This window comes from Drosophila nasuta, chromosome 2L, assembly GCF_023558535.2.
Source record: "Drosophila nasuta strain 15112-1781.00 chromosome 2L, ASM2355853v1, whole genome shotgun sequence".
In the NCBI taxonomy this organism is placed as follows: Eukaryota; Metazoa; Arthropoda; class Insecta; order Diptera; family Drosophilidae; genus Drosophila; species Drosophila nasuta.
In genome coordinates, this window is record NC_083455.1 from 7,685,686 (window position 1) to 7,708,317 (window position 22,632).

The 22,632-nt window shown below is 38.5% G+C and overlaps 1 protein-coding gene across 13 annotated transcripts in view; it reads left to right on the forward strand.

Moving 5' to 3' along the window:
- LOC132783620 (protein sickie) overlaps positions 1–22,632 on the forward strand; it is a 213,243-nt gene that overhangs the window by 184,103 nt on the left and 6,508 nt on the right. For 2 of the 13 annotated variants that reach the window (XM_060788910.1, XM_060788913.1), the window contains exon 2: positions 10,824–12,314. The exons of 9 other annotated variants lie outside the window; for them this stretch is intronic. In XM_060788910.1, the coding sequence (XP_060644893.1) occupies positions 10,947–12,314 (1,368 nt within the window). In that variant the 5' untranslated portion in view covers positions 10,824–10,946. Of the gene's footprint in view, positions 1–10,823; positions 12,315–18,281; positions 18,502–22,632 lie in introns of those variants that run through there. 2 more of the 13 variants (XM_060788909.1, XM_060788911.1) reach the window with 2 other exon arrangements.

Below are 22,632 nucleotides of genomic sequence, written 5' to 3' on the forward strand. Positions count from 1 at the left end.
CTCTTATGTCTAACGGAGGTGGCATTAGTATACTATAGTGTCACCCTCCCCGGAACCGCTTCACTTCGATTCATCTCGCGACTTTGCGTGTGTTGCGTGCGATCAATTAAATGAAATTTTGGAAGTTCTCAGCGTCACCCTCGCATCCTGTGGCTCAACTTCTCTCTTTTTTTTCTCCTTCTTTGTAATAAATTCTTATTAGAGTTTGGCGCCTCGGGAATTCCAGCAGCCAAGAGGGGACACTCTTCCCCGCTCTCCCTCCGCTCAAAAAAAATGAAATTTATGAGCATTTTTTGCGCCGTTGTCTTCGGCTTATAATAATGTGTTTGAACTGCAAAGTTCAACGTGAGCAACGGCGCTTTAACTCAAGTATTTTAATTGAAAAAATATTGCAATTAATTATGCCGCAGTCGCGATAATGTATTTGTGTGTATGTGTATGAGTGTGTGTTTGTGGCGCAAGACCTGATGAAGATTGATTTTCGCTTTTCGCAGCATGGAAAATTTGCAGGCGCAGCTAATGAAAATTGTCATTTACCAGCGCAAAATGAATATGTATTTTTAATATATGCAGGCGTTAACTTTGAAGTTTTTGCAAAGATTTTCTTATGATTTGTATTTCGTTTGAACTGCCGACGTAATCCATTTTCTCCATTTATAAGGCGTGTTAAAACGCTGCGTTTCGACTCGATTTCCTTATAGACCTTTGCATTCACATCTACATCCTAAAATCTCGGCACTTTATAGTTGGTTGTAAACAAACTGACATTTAAATCAATTGCACTTCAGATTTTTGCTTCCTTTAAAGCGAGCCGCAGTTTTTTCTCTCTTTATTTTTGCTTGAATTTTTTCCAAAACAATTTCCATTGATTGACTTTCTCGACTGTGTCATTGCTCCGACTCTGTCAGCTTGTGTTTGCTGGCATTTTGTTTGCCATTGGTACAGGCTACAGAGATAAAGTAAATAGACCAGCGGATAGCAAAGCTGACTAAGATATACCCTGTAAGTCCAATTGCTGCTTTCGATAGTATTAAATGGGAAAATAGGTTGAACTGAGCACATGGGAATATCAGTTTAATAAACGTATTCAAATATTGAATTGTTGCGTTTATTTAACTTAGTTCAAAAAGATATACTGATATACTGATTTCATACTTTTGGTTTTCAAAAACCCACCCTGTAATTTATATTCATAATATATTTTGGTTTCTTCACTTTGTTATTTGGTGTTTTCGTAAATTTAACACAAAGTTTATAGTCAGCAGCCCACAATTGGATTGGTTACAGGGTATAAACATGCATGTCAACTGCTTGAAGTTAAGTCGATTGATGTAGTTCACCATCGTTTCCCTTTCCCTGTTTGATCCGTCAAACGAAACGGAGCCAAACTGTCTGCTCCGGCAGCTGCAGAGTGTTTTGCATTTCCAGTGTTTGTCCGCCATGTAAATGCCATGTAAATATTTGTGCAGTCCCAACATCGGTGCCAACATGAGAGCAGCGTCTACCCAACACCTTCAACACACATCTTTTCGATAAAAAAAAATAGCTGAAAATAAAGAGCACTAAATACTACACGAAGCGACACGGCGCTTGCTTAATTAATAGGCACAATTTTATGACTCTTCATTGTTTTCCCAAATAAAAAGAGCGACCCATTCGATATTCTATCCCAGACCCGAGCTCTCAGCTACTGTTCTACCCAAGGCTAATGACCCGTAAAAATTGACAAAACTAAAGCGCATGGCTGGCGTGCTTAGGGTTGTCGTCTACCTGTTATGCAAAAGGGTTGTCGTCGCACAGCTTGGGAAACTGTCTGAGTGTTGTCTTGGATTGTGTGTTTAATTGACGGAAAGGCGGCGACAGACGGGCGAATAACATATTCTTTTTTTTTGGGTACACAAAATGTTAATTAGCAGCAGGAAATTGGTTAAGAGAAAGAAAAGAAAATCATAAAAGAAAACCAATTGATGTGGGAAAAACGGCGCTAAGTATGGGTAAAGTTGTGAAAGAAGAAAGAAAGAAATATGGAAATAATTATGACTTTAATTAAGTAATAATTGATATCATTTTGAAAAGAACAAACGAATGTGTAACAAGACAGTTCATTGACTTTCTTTGCTAACAGAAAGTAAATAAATAAATTTACCGATTGCATTAAAGAATATCTGAAAGGATGGGCAGGCTATGATTGTAGTTTAGAAAGATAAAAGAAATATACAAATAATTAAGAGTAATTAAATAATAATTGATATAATTTTAAAAAGAAGAAACGCTCATTCGCACATGGTAATTTATTGACCAACAGAAAGTGAATAAATTAATTTACGGACTACTTTAAATAATATCTTAAGTACCGGCCTAGTTAATAATACGACCCTGGAGACGTCTTCTCAAGAGAAAGAGACTGATAAAATAATTGCATTAAAGTTGCAACCCGTTTGAGTTGCTCCCTTGTTGCATTGCATTACATTAATTAGCCGTATGGACAACTCAAGGTTAGCATTTGTGTCTAGCTTGCACCTTGTAAGGTTGACTAATTGGTCTCTGTGCGCAGCGAGCATGCAACATGTTGCCATCTGCCACAGCTCTCTCAGCTGCCACAGCGGTAGCATGTTGCAGCCGTCGCTGCACTTTGGCACTCAATAAACAGTCATTATCTGCGGCTTTGTCATCTTTATCGTGGCCTAAGAATGCGATCGAGTCGCACCTTTTAAAAAAAGGGCTCGGCCTGTGTCGAGACTTGAGTTGACGGAGCTGATTGCAGATGCCTCAAAAGGTTGCGCCCAGCAATGGGAATCATTAATCAGCTGCAACTAATATTTGTGATAGTGTTGCAAGTTCTTGTTGGACTCTGATTACAGCTCTGCTCTCTTTCACTCGTTATTCTAATCACTATTCGTGCAGTTTGACAAGACACTGAGATCAAGAGGAGTTGCCACTTAAATGGAACCTCATTTCATCGTGAGCTGAGCCGCAGTTCTAGGAATCGTTGGTTCGGAGTCGCAGCCGCAGAGCCCTTTTTACTCTCTTATCTACACGTCTTCCATTTAGTGGTTCTGTTTCTCTAGAAGACTCCACAAAAATTTAATTATTATTATACCACATTATCTGCTCGAGCCTCTTTATCTGCTTCTTCTGATGCTCGAGTTTGTCGTTGATTAATTCACGACATTATGTCTAAAGCGTGCACTTGGGAAATTGATCAACAATCTTCTAATTTAAATTCATTCGCCTTGGCGTTAGCAAATTATTGATGATTACTTTCGTGAGAAAAAAGTATCTTATGTCGATTTTAGTGTTATATTTTATATCGTATGTAAAGCACATATTTAATTTTGTGAATTTCACTTTGTCTTTGCATATACTCCACTATTTCATAATACATTTATAGTACCTAATGAGTTGATTGAAATTGATATTTATTTTAAGTATACTTCTCTAATGCTTATACCAGTTAAATGATATAATAATTTTGAAGTTTAAAGCTAAAATTGTTGTCAAATTATTTTTGAATAATTCATTTAATATTCATTTCGGTTTATGAAGTTGAACATTTTGATTTATAAACGTATTACTAATTAAAGTAAATCCTTTTGTTGTACAGCTATTTAAATGATCATTATTATGTCACTTTTCTAATTAAGGTCATCCTTTGAAATTCTTTTCATCGGTCTGAAAATTCGCTATAAACGCGTTCAATGCTGTTTGCAATGCCGTCTCTTGTTGTCACCTTAATCCTGGCACCAGCTGCCGGCTGCCTTTGCCTGTCTGTTGTTTTGTTGATGTCGTCGCTGTTATTGTTATTGTCTTGCTATTAGTGCCACCGTCCAATGCAACGCGCGCATGTTAAAGAAACATAAACAGAGTCCGACCCCTTAACCCCATGGCCAGGCTAAGCACTTACCCGAAATGCATACCCGAAAAAATGAGAAAAACATAAAAAAAAGAGGAAAACATTGAAGGAGAAAAGGAGAAAAAAAGTTTTTCATTATTATTATTGCCCACGTTGCAAGATGGGGCTGCTGATAATACTACGAGTGGAATGACAGTCAGACAGACGAAGAGCGACCCAAAAACTCATCAGCATAATCAACAGAAGCGTGGCGAGAGCGGGAGCGAGAGAGAGAGGGGAGCAGTGGCAAGGCAATGTTGCATGCAACATGCACAAGATACGAGTGATTGTTGCCTGACAGCCCGTTGAGAGTTTGTCAGACGCTCGGTCAATGGGCAATGGGGCTGTTGTCAGGCCAACAACGAATCATCATCATCTGTATGTGTGTCTGTGCAACTAGCATACAATATATTTGGATACATATAATAATTTTGAATTTCGTTGTTTGTGTTCTCCATCAAGTGGACGCACAATTGACGAAGGGGAAGGGGAGATGCGGGTGTCTGGCTGGGGAGTTGTAATTACCGCAACTCAAGTGGAACCCGCAAGCAAACTACGTTCTTTTATCATATGTGACTTCACTCTGACTGACTCGACTTATCAGCCATGCAAGCACATCACTGTCGAGTTGCATTCATTATCTTACAATAAGTATTCAAGCTACGCAACTGTCTGTTGTCTGCCCCCGGGTTGCACCTTCACACTGAGACTGAGACTGAAACTTAAACTCAATCGCAGGCTCGTTGATAAATTGTTTGTTGACGTGATTTGTGTACAGACTGCGATTCGATACGATTTGATTTGATTCCGTTTTGGATTCGTGTCGATTTGATTAGATTTCTTGAATTGGCTTTTGTCTTACTCAGAAGTTTGACCAGTAGCAACTCGACATGCGATATGCAAATTTATGTTTATGCCCCAAACGAAAGCGAAGCTTACTTCATTTTCTTGTTTCTTTTTGGCACTCGATAGATGCTTTCTACACGATTAACAGTGTCTGACAGATTGATGTATGTGCTGATAACTTGCACCTCGTCTGATTTGCTTCCTCTGAACTCCATTTCTCATGTATTTTAGTATCTTACTACAGTTAATCAAGCATCTATCTTGACGCCTAAAGAGTTGATCTTGAAAGCGGCTCGATGGCTATTAATATGTCTACTGATTTTGAGATTGCATTAGGTCAAAAAACCTGTGTTAAAATATGGTTTACCAATATCATTTGCATAGAGTCAAATATTTTTGAAAATTGCATTAATTCCCACACGTCTCTAGACACATCTAATATTTCATCTGATATTTCGTTTTATTTAGCTGCGTTACACAACAACATTTATTCTCCAGACGATCGCTTAAATTAGAAGCTATTTAAGCTATTTGTTGCTGTCGAGACCTCGTGCAGCTAATATTTCAGTATAACATATTTTATTACCCCCATTTGCAATCCTTAAGATACATTTACAGCAGACGCAATTGAATTGCATGCAAGCATCTTGCACAATGGGTTGGCCTTTAATTAAATGCATTAAAGTGAGCTATATACATACAGTAAATATAGTATAAACTTGTATGCCATATACGTAATGGACAATCCCTGCTTCCAACGATGCTGACGTACTAGGAAAACTACACTTAAAAGTAGTTTGCGAGTTTAAAATTACGTCCTCCCCCAAGTCACATATTCACAATCTCTTTGGCTCAAGTTACATGAGCTAATGTTGTTATTACAGCAAGCTCTAAACTTAAATTAGACTCAATTGTTTATAATTCTCCGACCGCATATGTCAAGTGCGTTGTTCCTCGTTGTTCTTCGTCGGCCACTTGAGGAAGTGCCCAGCCTTCAATCTTAAGCTCGATCCGCTTCTCAAAACTGGTTGAGTTCAACTGTTGTTCGACGTCCACCCGCTAAATTCACAGAAAAACGAGAAGAAAACAAAAACTGAAAAGACTCGACTTCTCACACAGCAGGTTTCGTGCCCAATTAATGCAGTTCGAATAGCGATAAAAAATCTTTTATATATAAATATTGTTTTTGTTTTTCTTTGGGTCGCTAAAATGCTTGGCGCGCCCTTTTGGTTTACATTTTCGTATTGCCTTTTTGCATATATTAATAAATATACATGCATTAAATTATACATTCTACGAGCGATTAACGTTCTCTGATAAGCCCAAATAGTTGTGCGGAACTCACCGAAAATCAAATTTGTTTTCTTTAAAGCCCCAAAATTGTATACAACTATAAATAAACGATAAAAACACTTCTGACGACATGCACGAAATGTTTATTGTTACTACGAGTATAATATATTTTTTTTGGCTCTGATGTCATGTTCGCTATAGACACGAATAAATAAGTATATAGAGAAGTATATCTGAACACACCTCAATAATTATATGAACATTAGCTTCAAGTGAGCGACTGAGGGAGCACTTCTCCAAAAACAGTCTCCAGCAGCAGCAGCCACCACAAAACGGGGCCAAAAAATTGTCCGCATCCAAATTGAAACAACAACTCGACCCAATTAAAAGCCTACAAATACAACAGCGACGCCTCTAATGACTAAAAACCAGACACACTCACAACACACACTCTCATCTTGCGTGTTGTTGTGGCATTTACAAGTGTTGTCTTTTTTTAGCTGTCAAATGCTTTGGGTACCAATGACTTCATAAGAGTTAAGTGTGATTACAACGTTCAAAACGAAACTTTGAAGAACCATTGGGAAACCTTGTTGATTCTCTAATATTATTGTCGAATGAAATAGCCTGAAATTAAGTCGAGAACTGCAATCTCATGTTGACCAACTTTATATATTTTATCAATCTAACAATCAACTTCAGCTGACCTTGACGCTACTTGAAGCTGCTGCTTGACCGCGTAAGAATTAATTAACACCAATATGTCATAACTCGAATTTCAGCGATTGTAACAATAAAACAGAATTGTATTAAATATTGTTCGGTGTAGAGCTTTAGATAATTTTAAAACCCTTTTGCATTCTTAAAATATTTTCAACACACTTTGTCTTAATTATTATTTAACACTTGAGAACTCAACACAAAAGTTAGACAATAATTCTTATCTATTTTTATACTACTTAATTTGCTATTAATCTTTAAGATTGTAATTCTCGCCTTGGCACAAAGCTTGCGCATTTGTGTTAAAATAATTAAGCCTAGGATTAAAACTCACATCAGAAATGTTTCTGTTATTATTTCAAGAATGAAAATTCCAAAAGAACATTTCTTTAGCCCCGCAAAAGTTAACAGTTAAGCAGGCCTTGAGGGTGTGTGCCAGCTCACCGCCCCCTCAAGCCCCCTCAACCCCTTGGCGACCCTACGAACGGCGCCTTTGACTTGAATAAGTGACACGAAGCTACTTAGCAATGCAGTTGACAGCTTCACTTTGATTAGTTTGCGTATTTTTTTGTTTTGTCTGCCTTATTTTTCAACCAGTTTTGACATTGAATATTTAGAATTCCATTTTTTTTTTGTTTGCTGTATTTATATTTTATTTTTTTGGCTTTTGTTTATACATATTTATTTTATTTTTTCACTGGAAGCTGACACAGTTGCGAACAATAAATTTGTTTTTTGCTTGTTTATTGCGCATTTTGTCAACAGTTTGACAGTCTGGGATTACGAATAAAAAGTGGCAGCTACTTACTTACAGTGTGAGAAGCTGATCAACACATGAGACAAGCGAATATTCGTAACACTCAGCTCTAGTAGTTTCCCCATTTTGAGTTGTGAACACATGTTGTCTCCACTGATGCTGATGCTGATGACTTTGACTTGATGCTCTCTGTGGGTCTTAAGTATTTCGCGCTTTAATCGTTCGAATCCATAATTCATTTCATTTCCTTAAAGCATTAATCAAATGTGCGTCTCTCGCTCTTGCTCTCTTTGTTTGTCATCTTGTGCGTTGGCTGACTTTTAGTTATTTTATTTTTTCTACTATTTTATTTTATTTTAGTTTTTGTTCGCTGCTTTTTTTCGTTGAAAATTATGGCAATTTCCTTGTGAGATTTGACTCGATTGATAAGCAGCCACGTCGTCTAGACTGGAGCGACCCTCTGCAGCAGCAGCAGCCCACAGGAAAAAGCAGCTGAAGAAAAAAAAAAACCTAGACAGACGTCACAGCGATAAGCCTGTGGGCCAGCCTCTATTACCCCGTTCCAAAAACAGCTCACCAGTGACTGTCAAACTGTGTCAAACTGTCTTTAGTGAAAGCTGCTGGGAACAGCGCCTGGCAAGCAGTTAGAAACACCTTGGCGCGTTCAATTGTTAAATTGTGTGCACATTTGACATTTGCCACCATTTCGAGAGCACAATAGACATTCCAATGCAATAAAATGCAAAACAATTAGACGCCTACTGCGGCACATAAAATGCAAAAATTCAACTTCAAAATGTCGAAGTCGCAGTCGCAGTCTGTCGGACCTTGGGTTCGATTTTGTTGTCGAATTATTGGCAGCCTGAAATTAATTTGATTTATGTGCGATTTATTCAATTCAACTTTAGGTTGTGCTGCTTCAACCGATGTTGCGCAGCTCCACGTGACTCACAATGCGGCAAAGGAATATTGCACTTCTATTTCTATTTATCCAAAACTTTGCATAGGCAATAAATTTGATAATCTCAACTGCCGCATGGCCATAGCTCAACTTTTGTGTAACACTGAAAGCAACTGCAGTACTCTTAAAACTGCATCACAATTATAAATTGATTGACTGAAAGTGGTAAATTGCAATTTAAAGACTGAAATTAGATCTTGATGAAGCTGTGAAATTTTGAAAGTTTAAAACTGGTTCATTGTCAAGGAAACTATTCTGATTTATGATTATAAAAAGTTGCATGTGATGAAAACAGTTTTCAATAATTTCCCTAAAGAAAATGTATAAAAGCGGGAATGTCATAAAATTGGCCATAAAACCGAAACTTTCTCGCCTGAAAATTGTGATGAAAAAATATTAACGCAAAATGTGATTGTAGGCTCAAACGGGAAATATTAAGAGTACGTGGTACTAATTCCATTTTATTAGCATTATTATTATTAAAGTTGAAACTCGTTTCTTCAGATTTCTCCACACTGCAAAGTTTTCCTTTTGTTTTTACTAACTTCAAGGCCGCTCTATAAAGCTGTCGCTGCAAATTGGCACTTCTTTAAGTTTGGATTAATCCCAACTTGAAACACAACTATTTCCGGGTTCTGACAGAGAAGGGGGCGTAGCAGATCATTCCGTCCCCTGCTCTGCAGTGTCTCTCAAGTGGCTGCCAACTTTATGAGTTTTAGTTTTATCAAGTCTTTGACACTTTGTGACTTGCAGAACGGGCACTTAAAACATAGTATCTATAAGTCTACGGACTATGTTGATGCCATGTGGTGAGGCTCTCGGACTGCAACAGTTCATGCCACATGCCAGGCACTTCTACTCGTTGTTACTGTTGTTGTATCTGTCAATTGGTTTGTTAGTTGGTTCTGCAGTCGTTGACACTTGAAAGCGGACTTGAGTTCGGTTCTGGTTCTCTTTCAGTTGCTGTTGTTGTTGTTTGTTTCTGGTTGTGGTTCTTATTCCAAGCCATTGCGAAACTTGCTGACTTTGCTAAATGACAGCTTGACTCAACAATAACAACAACAACAACTTGCGAATGCAATAAATAACAATTTTCTAATGTCATCAACATACGCTCAAGCCTTTGTATCTCCTCTGCTCTTCCCTCTCTCTCCCCCTTCGCTGCGCTCTCTCTCTCTCTCTCCCATTGTTCTCTGCTCTGCAGCTGCCTTAAGGCATCGAGACGACTCTCGGCTTTTGGTATTTCCCTCTGCTTGTTGTGTTGTTGTTTTATAGCGCTGCGTGAATTGGCTGTAATTGTTTTGATTGCAGTTCATGGCTTGGACTTCACACTCTTGCCTCTCTTTCTCTCTTCGCATCATTCGCTCTCACTCTCACATCTGTCTGTGTTTGAGTTCTAATAAACAACAATTTTAATTGTTGCGACTGTAAGAATTGCAGCTTTGTAATGTTGAAATCGATGTATAGAGTTATTAAAGATATGCTGGAAAAAATCATAATCATTGTATTTACAGTGGTGCAAAAACAATTGTCCCACATGCGAATAATAATAGCACTGCTATAATCACATAATGGAAATTTAATGATTATAATTTATGAAGAAAAGAAGACACTTCTTCACATAGACTCACGTAGACTTGTTTTTATTTTTTGTAATTAGCTTTTTTGCTAATCAACTTAAAAGAAGAGCTGAATATTTTTTACAGCTATTAAAAATTCTTTATGTAGCAGCTTTATGTTGTAAATCTCCGACAAAGACTGTTTAAAGATCTCTTACGCATTCCACTATTTTTATTAGCTTCCCTTCGAATAACCTTGAAATAGGTTTTTTGGCCAACTCAGCCCTTTAAGCGTGTCTTTACATGCTTTTAACTGTGGCATTCAAAATCTGACAAGTCGTCGAATCCATTAGAGCTGCTTGCCATTGTTATAATGCTCCATTCAACTGGCGTCTCGCTGCTTTTCGCGCCTTTTTTGGGGGTCGTCAATCAAAAGCTAGACAAACAGTCAGAAAGTCAGTCAGTTAGTCAGTCAATCAGTCAGTCAGACATGTGAAATGGATGCTAATTAGTCGTTAATGAGATGCTACGCTTTACGGCTATTAAATAAATAGATTTCTGCCTGTGCAACGCCCACTGTAAGCTGTAGCGAGGGAGTGGCAAGTGCCTGTGGCAAGTTCAATGTACGCAGCATTTACAACTTCAGTTCCAATATGAAATGTTGCTCCTCAATTAAGCATGATTGATGCAGCTTTAGTTTAAAGAGCTCGGGCAATGAGCACGCGGCGGGGCAAAGCAAAAAAAAAGAGACCCCCAGGCTTGAATAAAAAATGATAAACCTCAATTTCAATGCAGCAGCAATTAATCAAATGAGGCAACCACAACAAGAACAGAGCAAAACAGCATTATGAAAACCTTATGAAAAGTTAAGAAAACCCCAAAAGAAGAGAAAATAATATCAACAATCAACGAGAAACGATGTCCGCGGCCAGCGCAAGTAATCGACCGCCGACGTCGCCACTCTACGATGGCTATGCCACAATCAGGGCTCGCGGCTTAACGCGTTCCCGCTCCATACGTGCCGCTGAAGTCACGGAGGCAGCCGCCGCCGCCTTGCCACACGAGCTGCAGCAGCCACTGGGGCAGCAGCCCATGCAAAATGTCCAACGCAAGCGAACTGTCTCGCTGAGGAGCAACTACAGTCAGAGCTCATCGCTGGGCCATGGCGAGGAGATCTATGCCAGAGCCAAGCCAGTGCGCACGCCCACGATTGGTAGCGAGCTGGAGCCCATCTATGCGAGTGCCACGACCACAGCAACGGCAACAGCAGCCGCCAATGCGGGCGGCTTTCGACCGCTGTCGGATGCCTCGAGTTCCTCTGGAGGCGGTTCGATGCCCTGCGACTATCAGAGCGTTAAGAAGAACTCGCGCTTCTCGCTGGACTCGCTGCAGAGTAGCGCCACACCCAAGACACCGGATTATAATACAGCCGGCGAGGAGGAGCACATATTTCTCTACACGGCGCCCGAGAGTCCTAAGCGACGATTGGACAGCGGACTGCGCAGCTCCTACGACAGCTCGGAGCGTGTTTGCTACTCGCCGCTGCCGAAGCTCAGCTTTGACATGCAGGAACGCGACTCTCGACGTGCCACATTACGGCACAACTCGGTCAGCAGCTCCACGAGCAGTCGTCGACCCATGACTTTGTCTCTGACTGAGTCGTTGCCACTGTCGCCCACTGGACTGCCGCCACCTGCTCCTGTGAGACGCGAGAGTCTGTATGCTAAACCAAAAATCTATGCCACGCCTACGCGACCACCGACCACCAAGCGCCTTAATCTATACGAGCTACCTATTGTGACGCAGCGCAGCAACAGCACCGAGCTACTAGAACGCTCCTACACCAGCCAGAGTCTGGCCACCATCGATCAGGACGAGCTGCTCGTGGTGCCCAGTGCCATGCCCATGCTGCCCAGCGCCGTCGATAGGCGATATCACACGCTGGGACACATGCGGGTGAAGAGCATGGGTGCGGGTCTGCATCGCAGTCTCGATGTGCCTGTGGGCTCCATGCTGGACATGAGTGCCCATTGGGCCCATCAGGGCAGCCACAAGTCTGCTGGGAATATCTATGCCTCTGCCGATGCGGCTGTCAGCGATCTCAATCGCATGGCACCCGAGTACATGGATCCGCTAGACTTTAAGATCGGTTGTCAGACAACTCTGAGGAGTAAACCCTTAATTCCCTGGTATGAGTTGGCCATCAGGCGCGACTTTAAACGCCAGTCGTGCCCGCCCATCAGTGGAGCCCTGACCTTGCCAGCGTCACCTCAGTTGGATGATCAGGTAAAGAAATTGTTCATGAAAATGAAGTTGTGAAGTGATCTGTTTGTAGGGTAATCAGGGTCTTGTCAGAGATATAAAGTGCAAATAATTTAAATTTTTCATGTGTGTGTTTTCATTCATAATTCATATTCAATATTTAGCCAGATTTGATGTAACATATACAGGCATGCATTCGGTCTTGGACCCAAAACGAAAACGAAAAGTGAATACCGGAGCATGCTTGATAAATTTATTAAAGAGAATCTATTTAATCACAAAACATGTCTATTTTAAACAATTCTCAATAAAATATATTCAGAATTTTTCTATTATATGTAATATTAACATATTTTATTTAAATCCTCAAAATAAAAATTAAGTATTCGTAATGTAACACTGCTCGACATTGTACTATTATCTTAATGATGAATAAATCTGACAATTCAATCTGAACTTGCTAAATTATAATCAATACAAATTTAAATAATGAATGCCTTAAATGGACTATCAGCTAAACCTGTCTGTTAATTATTGTAAAGCTTTTTGTATAACTGAATGTCTATTGAATAGTAGTATATCTTAGTCAAGAACAGTTTGTTTAGTAATTTACTTAATGGAAATATTACTCGATGTATTGATTAAACTACTACAACAATTATTTTCTTCAATATTCAATTTATTTTCCATGTTTTGCTTAAAACAAAAACCCACACAATAAGAAGTTGAAATAATGAATGCATAAAAGTATAATTAATAGCTATTAGCTTCCTTTTAATTATGGCAAAGTTGTACTTAGCGCTGGACATCTATTGAATTGTAATATATTTAGCCTTCAGCAACTAAATTTTTCAACGGAAATATTTCTTAAATTATTGATTGAATTATAAGTAGCATAATTTTGAAAGATAGCTTAAACTTGAACAATACACTTTGATAATGGAAAAATACTTATTAAAGTGCAATACAATATTCAATCTATATTTCAATGTTTTGCTGCATAGAAAAACTCAGTCTGAAATTTGTGCGCTCGTTGATCTTCTCACTCGACAATTAGCCTTTGATTTGTTGCGTGTTTATCAGTAACTGCAAACTGCAAACGTCAACTGCCACAAGAGAAATGCAGTAGCTTGGCCTACAGTTGTAAGTTGCAAGTTGGAAGTATGCAGTGTGTGGCATGTTCCTTGTTCCTTGTGAGTGCAGCAAGCACTTGCTGCAAGTTGTTGCCATGTAGCATGTGGCAGTTAGCCCGACATGCCTCATCCGGCTTTGGCATTACAAATGCAAGACAGCGGGCGCATAAGGTAAAGCTATGCGAGGCAGTTGGCTGTCAGTCGCCGTTAGACGCGTTGCCCACTGATTGATTTAATAAAACTTGCATGAGCTGCGATACGTTTACAGCCTTTGGCCCACCAGAGTCCACGGTGAGGCCAGGCCGAGCTGAGTCGAGCCACAGTCCAGCATATTAAATAAATGAGGCAACGTCTTGGACATTATTTAGCCAGGCTCACGTATTGCAGATTACAGTTTGAGCAGCGCTGGGCGCTGTTGATTTTAATCCTGCATCCGTTTTGTAGCGCTCTTCGCTTGAGTGTATCTATGGCTGTGTGTGTGCGTGTGTGTGAGCAACACAACATCTGTTGACCATGTCCAAAACTGATGACCTGATTCGCAGAACATGTAATTGATATGTTGTCCACGAAGAAATCAGCTTTGATTTGGCCTGGCAACTACTGCAGCTGGCGAATGCCCTACAAAATCAGGTATGCACAGTATACAGTCATGCAGCATGCACTTGGATTTATCAATAAATTGATGTTGTATCACATTTTATGCTTCCATTTTTATGGCATTTACTACTGTAGAAACTCACTCGACTAATAATATTTTTGTCATCGATAACTTCACCATATTCGCAATACCCTGTAGACAAAAGTCTGTCGTCAATTGTGGGTCCAATCAATGTCAACTTTCAAAACAAATAAAGTTGCCATTAATGCCGTTTGCCGCCAGCCGTTTGCCCCTTGTCGACTTTTTTGACTTTACTCACTTGGATTTGGCGCGATTTTTTAAAGCTGTTTTTTAGGCTTCGCAAACGCCGTCAACTTTTAAAGCGTTTTTTCATGTTTATTTATGAGCAGCTGAAGAGGAACTGCGATCTATGCGCTGCAGGGGAGCTGGCCGGGGAGGGGAGAGGGTCAACTGGGGAGCTGAACAGCTGTCAAGTCTATGGGTAATATGAGGCGATGAAAAGTGTAATTGTCAGTGCTGAGGTTCGCTTTTTTTGGCCAAGCCAATTGACGGGCGTGTGAAACGATCATAATTACAGTTTGAGGAGCACTGCGCTCCACTTCGGTGACTTCAACAGTTCAAATGGTTCAACAAAAAGTTGAATGTCAAATGCTGATTGCCTCTAATTGATTTCATTTTATATAAAAATTTACATATTTGACAATTATCAGCGCATGCCATCACCATCAGCATCATAATCAAGTATAACGTCATCATCGTCAACGTTATTAAAAAAAAGTCTTACAACTGATTGATGTGATTTTGATTGCTCAATGGGTTTTGCTGGGCGTGACAATAATTTTACATAGGTAATAAATTTACCGAATGATTCAATTAAGTGTCGAAACCAAGCCAATTTACCTGAGTAGCAAAAATAGATACGTAAATTATTAATAACTTTATATGGTCAATTTAACTTGCAGACTATTAAAACTATCGATAATAATTATTTGCATGGGTATAAAAGTGGTTGTATACTTTGACAAAATTACTATAACAAAATTTAATAGAACATGCAATTTATAAATTGTGCAACATGGTCAATTAATTTATTTAAGCGTGTTATTAAATTTCTTAATTTATAATATAATTGTTGTTTTATTATTTTCTCAAGGAAAATAAAAAAATGGCAATTTTATTATTATTAGTTTAATAAATTTATCATATTATAGTAGTTGGTAAATATATATTTAAAATATTTAAAGTTTTCTTAATTACTATTTTTCAAGAATTGACAAAAATATTTTTTTTACTGAATTGTTATAATATATTTTTTTATTATAGTATTATAATCATTATTGAAATTTGAATTAGTTCCCTGACTTTATTTAGCATTGTTAAAATTACCAAAATGACAGTTTAATTATCTATCACCAACATCTCTACATTATTGTTGACATCGGGCCATTTACATTAATTTAACGATCTTTTCGATCAAGTCAATCTCAGTTATAAACACATTACTCAACTTTGGTTGCGCTTCCAAGGACAATAGCTCGGCTATTGCTCTAGTTTTGCAGCTCTTAGTTGTTTATCTGTTGTGTATCGCTCATATCTTAAGTTAAGTAGCGCCATACATAATTAATAAAAACTGTTGCCAACGTCAGAGAGCTGACAAAGCGCCAACAAATTGGCAAAGTCGTCGGGCAGAGGAGAAGCGGGGGGAGTTGCAGTGGGGCATGTGTGTCGGGAAACCGTTGCAGTTGCAGCGATACTCGACTGGCCTTAAGTAACTCGTTAGTTTTTATCTTTTGGCATCGCTTATTAAAACAATTTCTGTTTGATAAACGAGATGTGGTGATTGTGGACAGCTCGCTGATTGCTCGCCTGACTGACTGAATGACTGAATGACTGACTGGCTGCGCATGAAAAATATATGAATTTGTAACGCAGGCACTGAAAGAAAATAATGAGAATAATAAATAGAAATGTATAGAATTTTAAAGTGTTTGCAATTTTACAATATTCAATAAGTGTTTTTAGACACTTATGTGTATTTTTAAAATATTAAAATAATGAGTAATTTTTTATTTAGATTGCAATTGAAAGGCTCTGCAAAAAATGCGTAATTTGTATCGCAGTCACTGAGAGAAATTAATGATGATAATATAATAGAATAGAAGCTATTTTATTTTGAATAGATACAAAAAAAGAAATGTATTTTTTTGGAGAATTTTACATATTTTAAAAGTATTATAAATAATATACATTATGTATTTTAAGTGACTGAGTAGTTGCACATCAATTTATAAATTTGTATCGCAGACACAGAGAAAATAACGATAATATTAAATTAAAATATATTAAATTTGTGTTTTTGAAAACATTTTCAAATATATAAAAGCATTGCCCAAATTTATTTATAGTGCAATTAACGCATTTATTGCTTTTCCTCTTCGAGCTCATTTTAATTGCCAGGCCAGCGGCTGCCACAAAGCAACCCACTGAGCACTCAATGAATTGATTGACTGACTGACTGACTGAATGACTTACTGCTTGACTATCGCTAGCTCTGCCCCTCCTTGCCCCTCTCTCTCTCTATCTCTTCCTTTGGCGGCTTGTGTTTTTGTCAAAAGCAACATGACAGCAACACCTGATCTATGCACAGTTATCTGGTATTTAGTATGTTTTTCTAACATGCTTTTTGAATTCCTTTTTTCTCGTATTGCTTCTTGCCTCTTGCAACGTGCTCAACTGCAGCTGCCGCTGTCACCATGGGGCGCACAATTTTTAATTTATGACAAATGCAATTTGTATCTACTTAATTCATAAATATTTATTCGACTATGCAACAAGGTGCAAGCAATCGGGGGCACGTGAGCGTTCAGTTCATAGAGTCACAGGTGTCTTAGCCAAAAACAAAACACAAAAAAAAAGAGAGCTCAAACGAAACCAGTTTCAAGTGCAGCGTTCTTTTGAGTTCCCTTTGACTGGGCCCAAACTCGTTTCGGAGTTTGGCTTTAATAGAGAGACAAAGACTTAGCTGTATTGAGCGATGATGAAGCTGTTCCAGGCGGGCACAGAGACGAGTGCAGACAGGACGAATGACAGACAGAGTTCGCTCCCCAAGGAAATCACAATCAGAATCAGTGCTGTGCGAAAGCAAACTCAACCAAAAAGTAAACCAGAATCAAAACAAAAACAAACAAACAAATAAACTCACAGCAAACTGACTCTCGAGGTTTTGCCCAGTCTCTTCTCTTTTCTTTTATATAAAAGACAAACAACAAACGAACAAGAATGAACAAGAGATTTGAATTTTAAAGTAAAAATCATGATGTTTAAAACTGGTTATTAGACTGTTTTTTTACAATGGTCTGAGTTCTGAGGTCTGCATCTTCTTTATTTTCTTTTATTTTTAAATCCAAGCAGACACACACAGACATTACGTTTTGTTGATATCCTGAACTTGTGTGTCGTCTTGTGGCTTCCGGTCTTGAAATTCAATAATCAATACAAAATAAAACCCAAACAGAACACGAACACTTCAATGGACATTGATCGTGACGAGACAAGTCATTACATAAAATCAATGAGTTCGAAGGGGAAACAGAGTTCGGCAAATGGAAATTTGATTGTTTTGCTTTTTTTTTTGGGGAAAACTCAAAAGTGATCTTGAAAGCGTCATTTGATGAGGGGGATTTGTTAAGAGCGCTCCACTTGGCAATTAATGAATAATGATATTTCATAAAAGGAAAATTGAGATGAATGTTATTTTTAAATAAGAAACACTAATTGAGTAACTTTAGATTCGAAAAGTGGTTTCAGGCTTTACACTATGATATTTGATTTTCCTCAAGTTTTTATGCTGTCAAAATTATGTTTATTTTGAATGATTTATTTAAAATTAATACATACATACTCTATTTATTTTAAATAGATTTTCAAATTATTATGTAAGTCCAAGCAATTGCTACTCAACTTTTCTTGCGCAATCCATAAACCTCTTTTATTGTTATTATCCATCGTAGTTCATAGTTATTCTGGTATTTTTGGCACTTTCTTTGGTAATTACTCTGTTGTTATCCCAAAGCTTATCTAATTAGCTGCCAATTACCCAAGCTCACATATCTTATCGAATTTAATGTACAAAGCCAATTCTTAAATTGCCCATTTGCAATTTGCACTTTACGAGTTTGTCCACATAATATAAATTGCAGTTGAAATTTACAATCTCTTTTTCCTTTTTTCTCTTTCCAGGTAAGTTCCTCGTGCTCACATCAATTTAATCCACACTTGGGGGTATCGTAAGTCACAGTTGTTGTTGCTGTTTGTTGTTAGAGTGGCCATTAGCCAAGCCACAAAATTTGTAGGATGCCAAATTCAAGACACAAATCTGCAGTGCTGTGAAAATTGCATCGAAAGAGATGAGAAATGCAAAAAGCTTAAGAAATGAATAAATAGTAAGGCAAAGAATTGCTGAGAATTGTAGAATTGCTGTGCAAATAACGAAAGCAGTCTTTGTCTTTCGGCAGCCACTGTTCCTACTATGTTGCATGCACTGTCGAGCTCTTTCAAGGCGGCGCAAGATCAAAGCCAGTGTGCCACAGAGTCTGTGGCTTGTTGGATCCGTGTGGGTTCAGTGTGTCTGTGGTGCCGTTTCTCTCACTTCAGGCATACTCAATACACCAACAGGCTGTCCTCCTTCTTTCGCTTCTCCTGCGCAACACAAGATCTTAATGATGATTTGCTATTTTTGCGCACAGCTCGCAGGCAACTCCTCGATTCAAGTTCGATCCCCAGAGCCGAACTCAGCCAAGTGGCAATGATGCGCATGTCGCATCTTTTGCCACACAATCACACACACACACACACACACTGACACACTCAGTCGTAAACAATCGGAATGGATTAGTTTGTTAATCAGTTTATTATGTGGCGGCAGATCTGTTATGATCAACACAGGTTAACAGACTCCGGCAACACATAATCCTCAGGGGCGTTAACTCTGAACTGAACTGAACTTAATGAATGAAGCAACAAAGTCATAACCATGAAATTGGCTGAATTAAATTCAGACATTTTTGATTGAAAACAAATTAAAAAGTCTGCTTTGATTTCTCATTTAATTCATCAATTGATTTTCTGCTGAGATTAAGACGAATTTCAAATGAAATTTAGGAAAAGAAACAGAATATATTTTATGGAGAATTTTAAGAAGTTTGCACACTCAACGAAGCTAATTTTGATTAGATAAAGATCAGCTCAGTTGGGCAGCTACTAGAAAGTGAAGTATATGATATGTTATCTTATCTAATGTCTAGCCTCAATGACGTTATTTTTTTATAGATTAGCCACTGCAGTTATCTACCCTAGTTTATGGGATGTTCAGATGTGGCAGAAACTCGTTAGAACTCTTTCGAAACTGCAAATTTCTAGCAAGTTTTACTTCAGTTTCTGCTTCTTTGTACAATCGATTATTTAATAGAAAATATTTATATTTAGTTAGCTTTATTTTCTTCCATTATTTTCGTTCCGCAATCAAGCTGTCGTTGAGGTCATCAGAAATCAATCGAAGCATGAAAAATAAATCCTCACTTGGCCTCGCTTAAAGGTCAAAGTCATCAGACCTCTGCAACCAAATCACAAAAAAACTTGCAGCAAATTAATATTTTGCAATTTTCAGCTAGCAAAGTTGCAACTTGATCCCGTGACCTTCATTAATCATTAATTATGTATATACAACCGCCCTCTTGATGCCTGCCAGTGGCTGTCAAACTTTCACTGGCCTTGGCCAGATGATGAAGAAATTTCAAATTGCAGTTTGCATTTCTCTTCACCCCGCACCCTCTTGACGTTCTCGCATAATATATCAAATGACAGAGAGAGAATTGTTACAGTTATTCAGAGATGCTGCCGTTATGCCAAGTGTTATTGCTGCTGTTGCTGTTGCAGTTGTTGTCGTTGTCGTTGTCGTTGCAATTGCTGCATAAATCATTTGAAAAGGTCAGAGGGCACACGCCTACGATGCCCGGGTGTATGTTTCAATGTTGCCACAGACAGTGGCAACACATGGCAGCCTGATGTCTGGAACAATTGTCAAGTGGTTGCCGTTGTCATCGCTGTCGCTGTTGCTGTTGCCACATGATTTATGCCCGCCAACAACATTGGCAGCAAGTGGTGGCGACCTACTTAAGAACCAACTAACTATTAAGCAAATCGAAGGCCGCTGTCGCCTTATCAATAGTTAACTGCTATCTAAAGCAGATACGAACACTATCAACGGCAACAACAACTTTATTTATTACGAATAGTTTGTTGCTGTCCAGCGAAAGCAAAGTTGTTAAGTTTTCAACTCTGATGTTGCTCTGATTGTTTGTCGTTTTGCTGCCATTGAACTTGAACTTTGTTTTGTGGTATCTGACAAATTGCAAAGCAATAAATCCAGTTGCAGCAACAGCAACTACAGCAGCAACTCCCCCCGTCTGCAACATTGGCAGTCAAATTAAAGTTGGCAACTCTTGTTGTTGCTGCTGATGCTGAAGTTATTTAGCATATGCAACACTGCAGAACCAACAGCCATTCTCTATCCCTCTCTCCCTGCCACTAATGTTCTCTGTGTTTGTCTCGTTTGCTCTCCCTTTTTTGCGTTAACATTTTGCTCATCGAGCCATAGCGAGTCTCTATACGCTTCGTTGCCGTCGTTGTGCTAATGAAGTGCAACAACAACAGCAACAGAAACAGCAACAGCAACAACTGCAAAAGCAGCAACTATAACATTTGCAACAGCAAACATATTGCACTAAGCGAAGCCAAACGCAGTTTGAAAGTCACTAAGCACAGCAGTTTGAGTACCATTCTAAAGTTTGAGAGTTCGTCAATTTAGTGTATGTTATGTAAATTTACAACAGCAGCAGCAGCAGTAAACACAGCTGCCACAGCAGGGGTGTAAATATGTGCAATATGTGGCAAATATGTTTGTTTCAGTCGCTGTCTGCTATTGTTGCACATTATGAGCCGACTGCACTTCCGTTTGTTTTGTAGTTTTTATGCGTTTCTGCTGCTGCCATTTCCTTTGCCACATCACTTGCATACCCTACAACGCTTTGCTCTGAGCGGGGTATTATCTGCGGGTCGTCACATTTCCCAACGCCTTGGCTCATTAGCATTATCTTCAAATTAGGCGACATGCCAAGCCATTTGGACTTAACCCTTTGCAAAGACTAATTAAATTATATTTAACGCTTGCCAAAACGTGCCGCAAACAAGCATTCCATTCAACTTGAAAATTATCCTTCAACAACTTCAAATTAAAAGCCACGTGTAGAGAGAGAGAGTTTCTAGAATTCGTTGGCATCCTTGTATTTTTATTTTAGGGGTAACTTTTCATATTATTCGTATTTGTTAGAGATAAAAGTGCGCAGCATTTATGCAGGCGACGCACGTAGCACGTGGCAAGAGGCAAACATAGAAATTGATTACGCTGCGTATGAGTAACGTGACACAACGACAAAGCAACCGTAGACACAATAAACTCGAGCCAGTGTTGAAAAACATTTTAAAACTTTTGCAAAAGTTTGAGACGCAGCAATTAAACTGAATTATCAAGACATTTTAATGGGCAGACAAAGAAATGAAAATATGATAAAAGTACATTTTTGTGGAAGTATTATATTTTCAGTGTTGGTTAACACTGCGCAGTTTTAAACTTGGTGCCGCAATTATACGAAATTACCAAGCAATTTAATAGATAGACAGCAATTGAGGAGAGGTTATCAACTGTGTGGAGGAAATCGAGGCAATCGAAAATCACCCAATAAGCTGAAATCAAGAGGCGACGCATGAGCTCAGCTCAGCTCAGCTCAGCTCAACTCAGCATCATTCGGCGAGCAAATTTAATTGGCTTCCTTGAACTCTGTAAACATTTCAGTTCTATGTTAAAGCTGGTCAACAAATTTGTTGTTGTTTCGTTTTACGCTTTTAGCTGTTGTTGACTTATTTTTCATTTGCTTGAAACGCTCATTCATTGTTGTTATTGTTTTCGTTACTATTGAGCGTGTCAACTTGACTTAATTTGCATAAGCGGCACGCAAATTAAAATGTGAAACGTGTTAGATGCTTATCAATAAACGAAACATGGGCACGTAAGACACCCGAAGCCGATGCCGATTCCGATGCCGGGGAGGAAATATTACTATGATTAAAGAGTAGCTTCCAAAGTAACTGCTATAGAAGATTGCAACTTAGCAATTAAACGTTTAGATAAATGAAAAGTCTTCCTATTTGCTTTGTGCTTACAGCGCAGTTCAGTTCAACTATCAATGGCGATGATATCATTTATTCATATTTCTAACCGATTGAATTAATCATTGAATTTCCAATGAAACAACCGCATGCCTATGCTAATGCTTTTAAAACGTTTACGTAGCGAAGCTAATTAAATGACAAGTCTTTAAACGCAAAAGGGAAAATTATGGAATATAGGAAATTTATTCAATAAATTCTGAACTTAATTAAACGAGTGTTTATTATAGTCAGTACTAACTTAAAGTAAATATAGAATTCTTTAAAAATATGTCAGACACTTAAGTTATTCACATTAATATAAAAA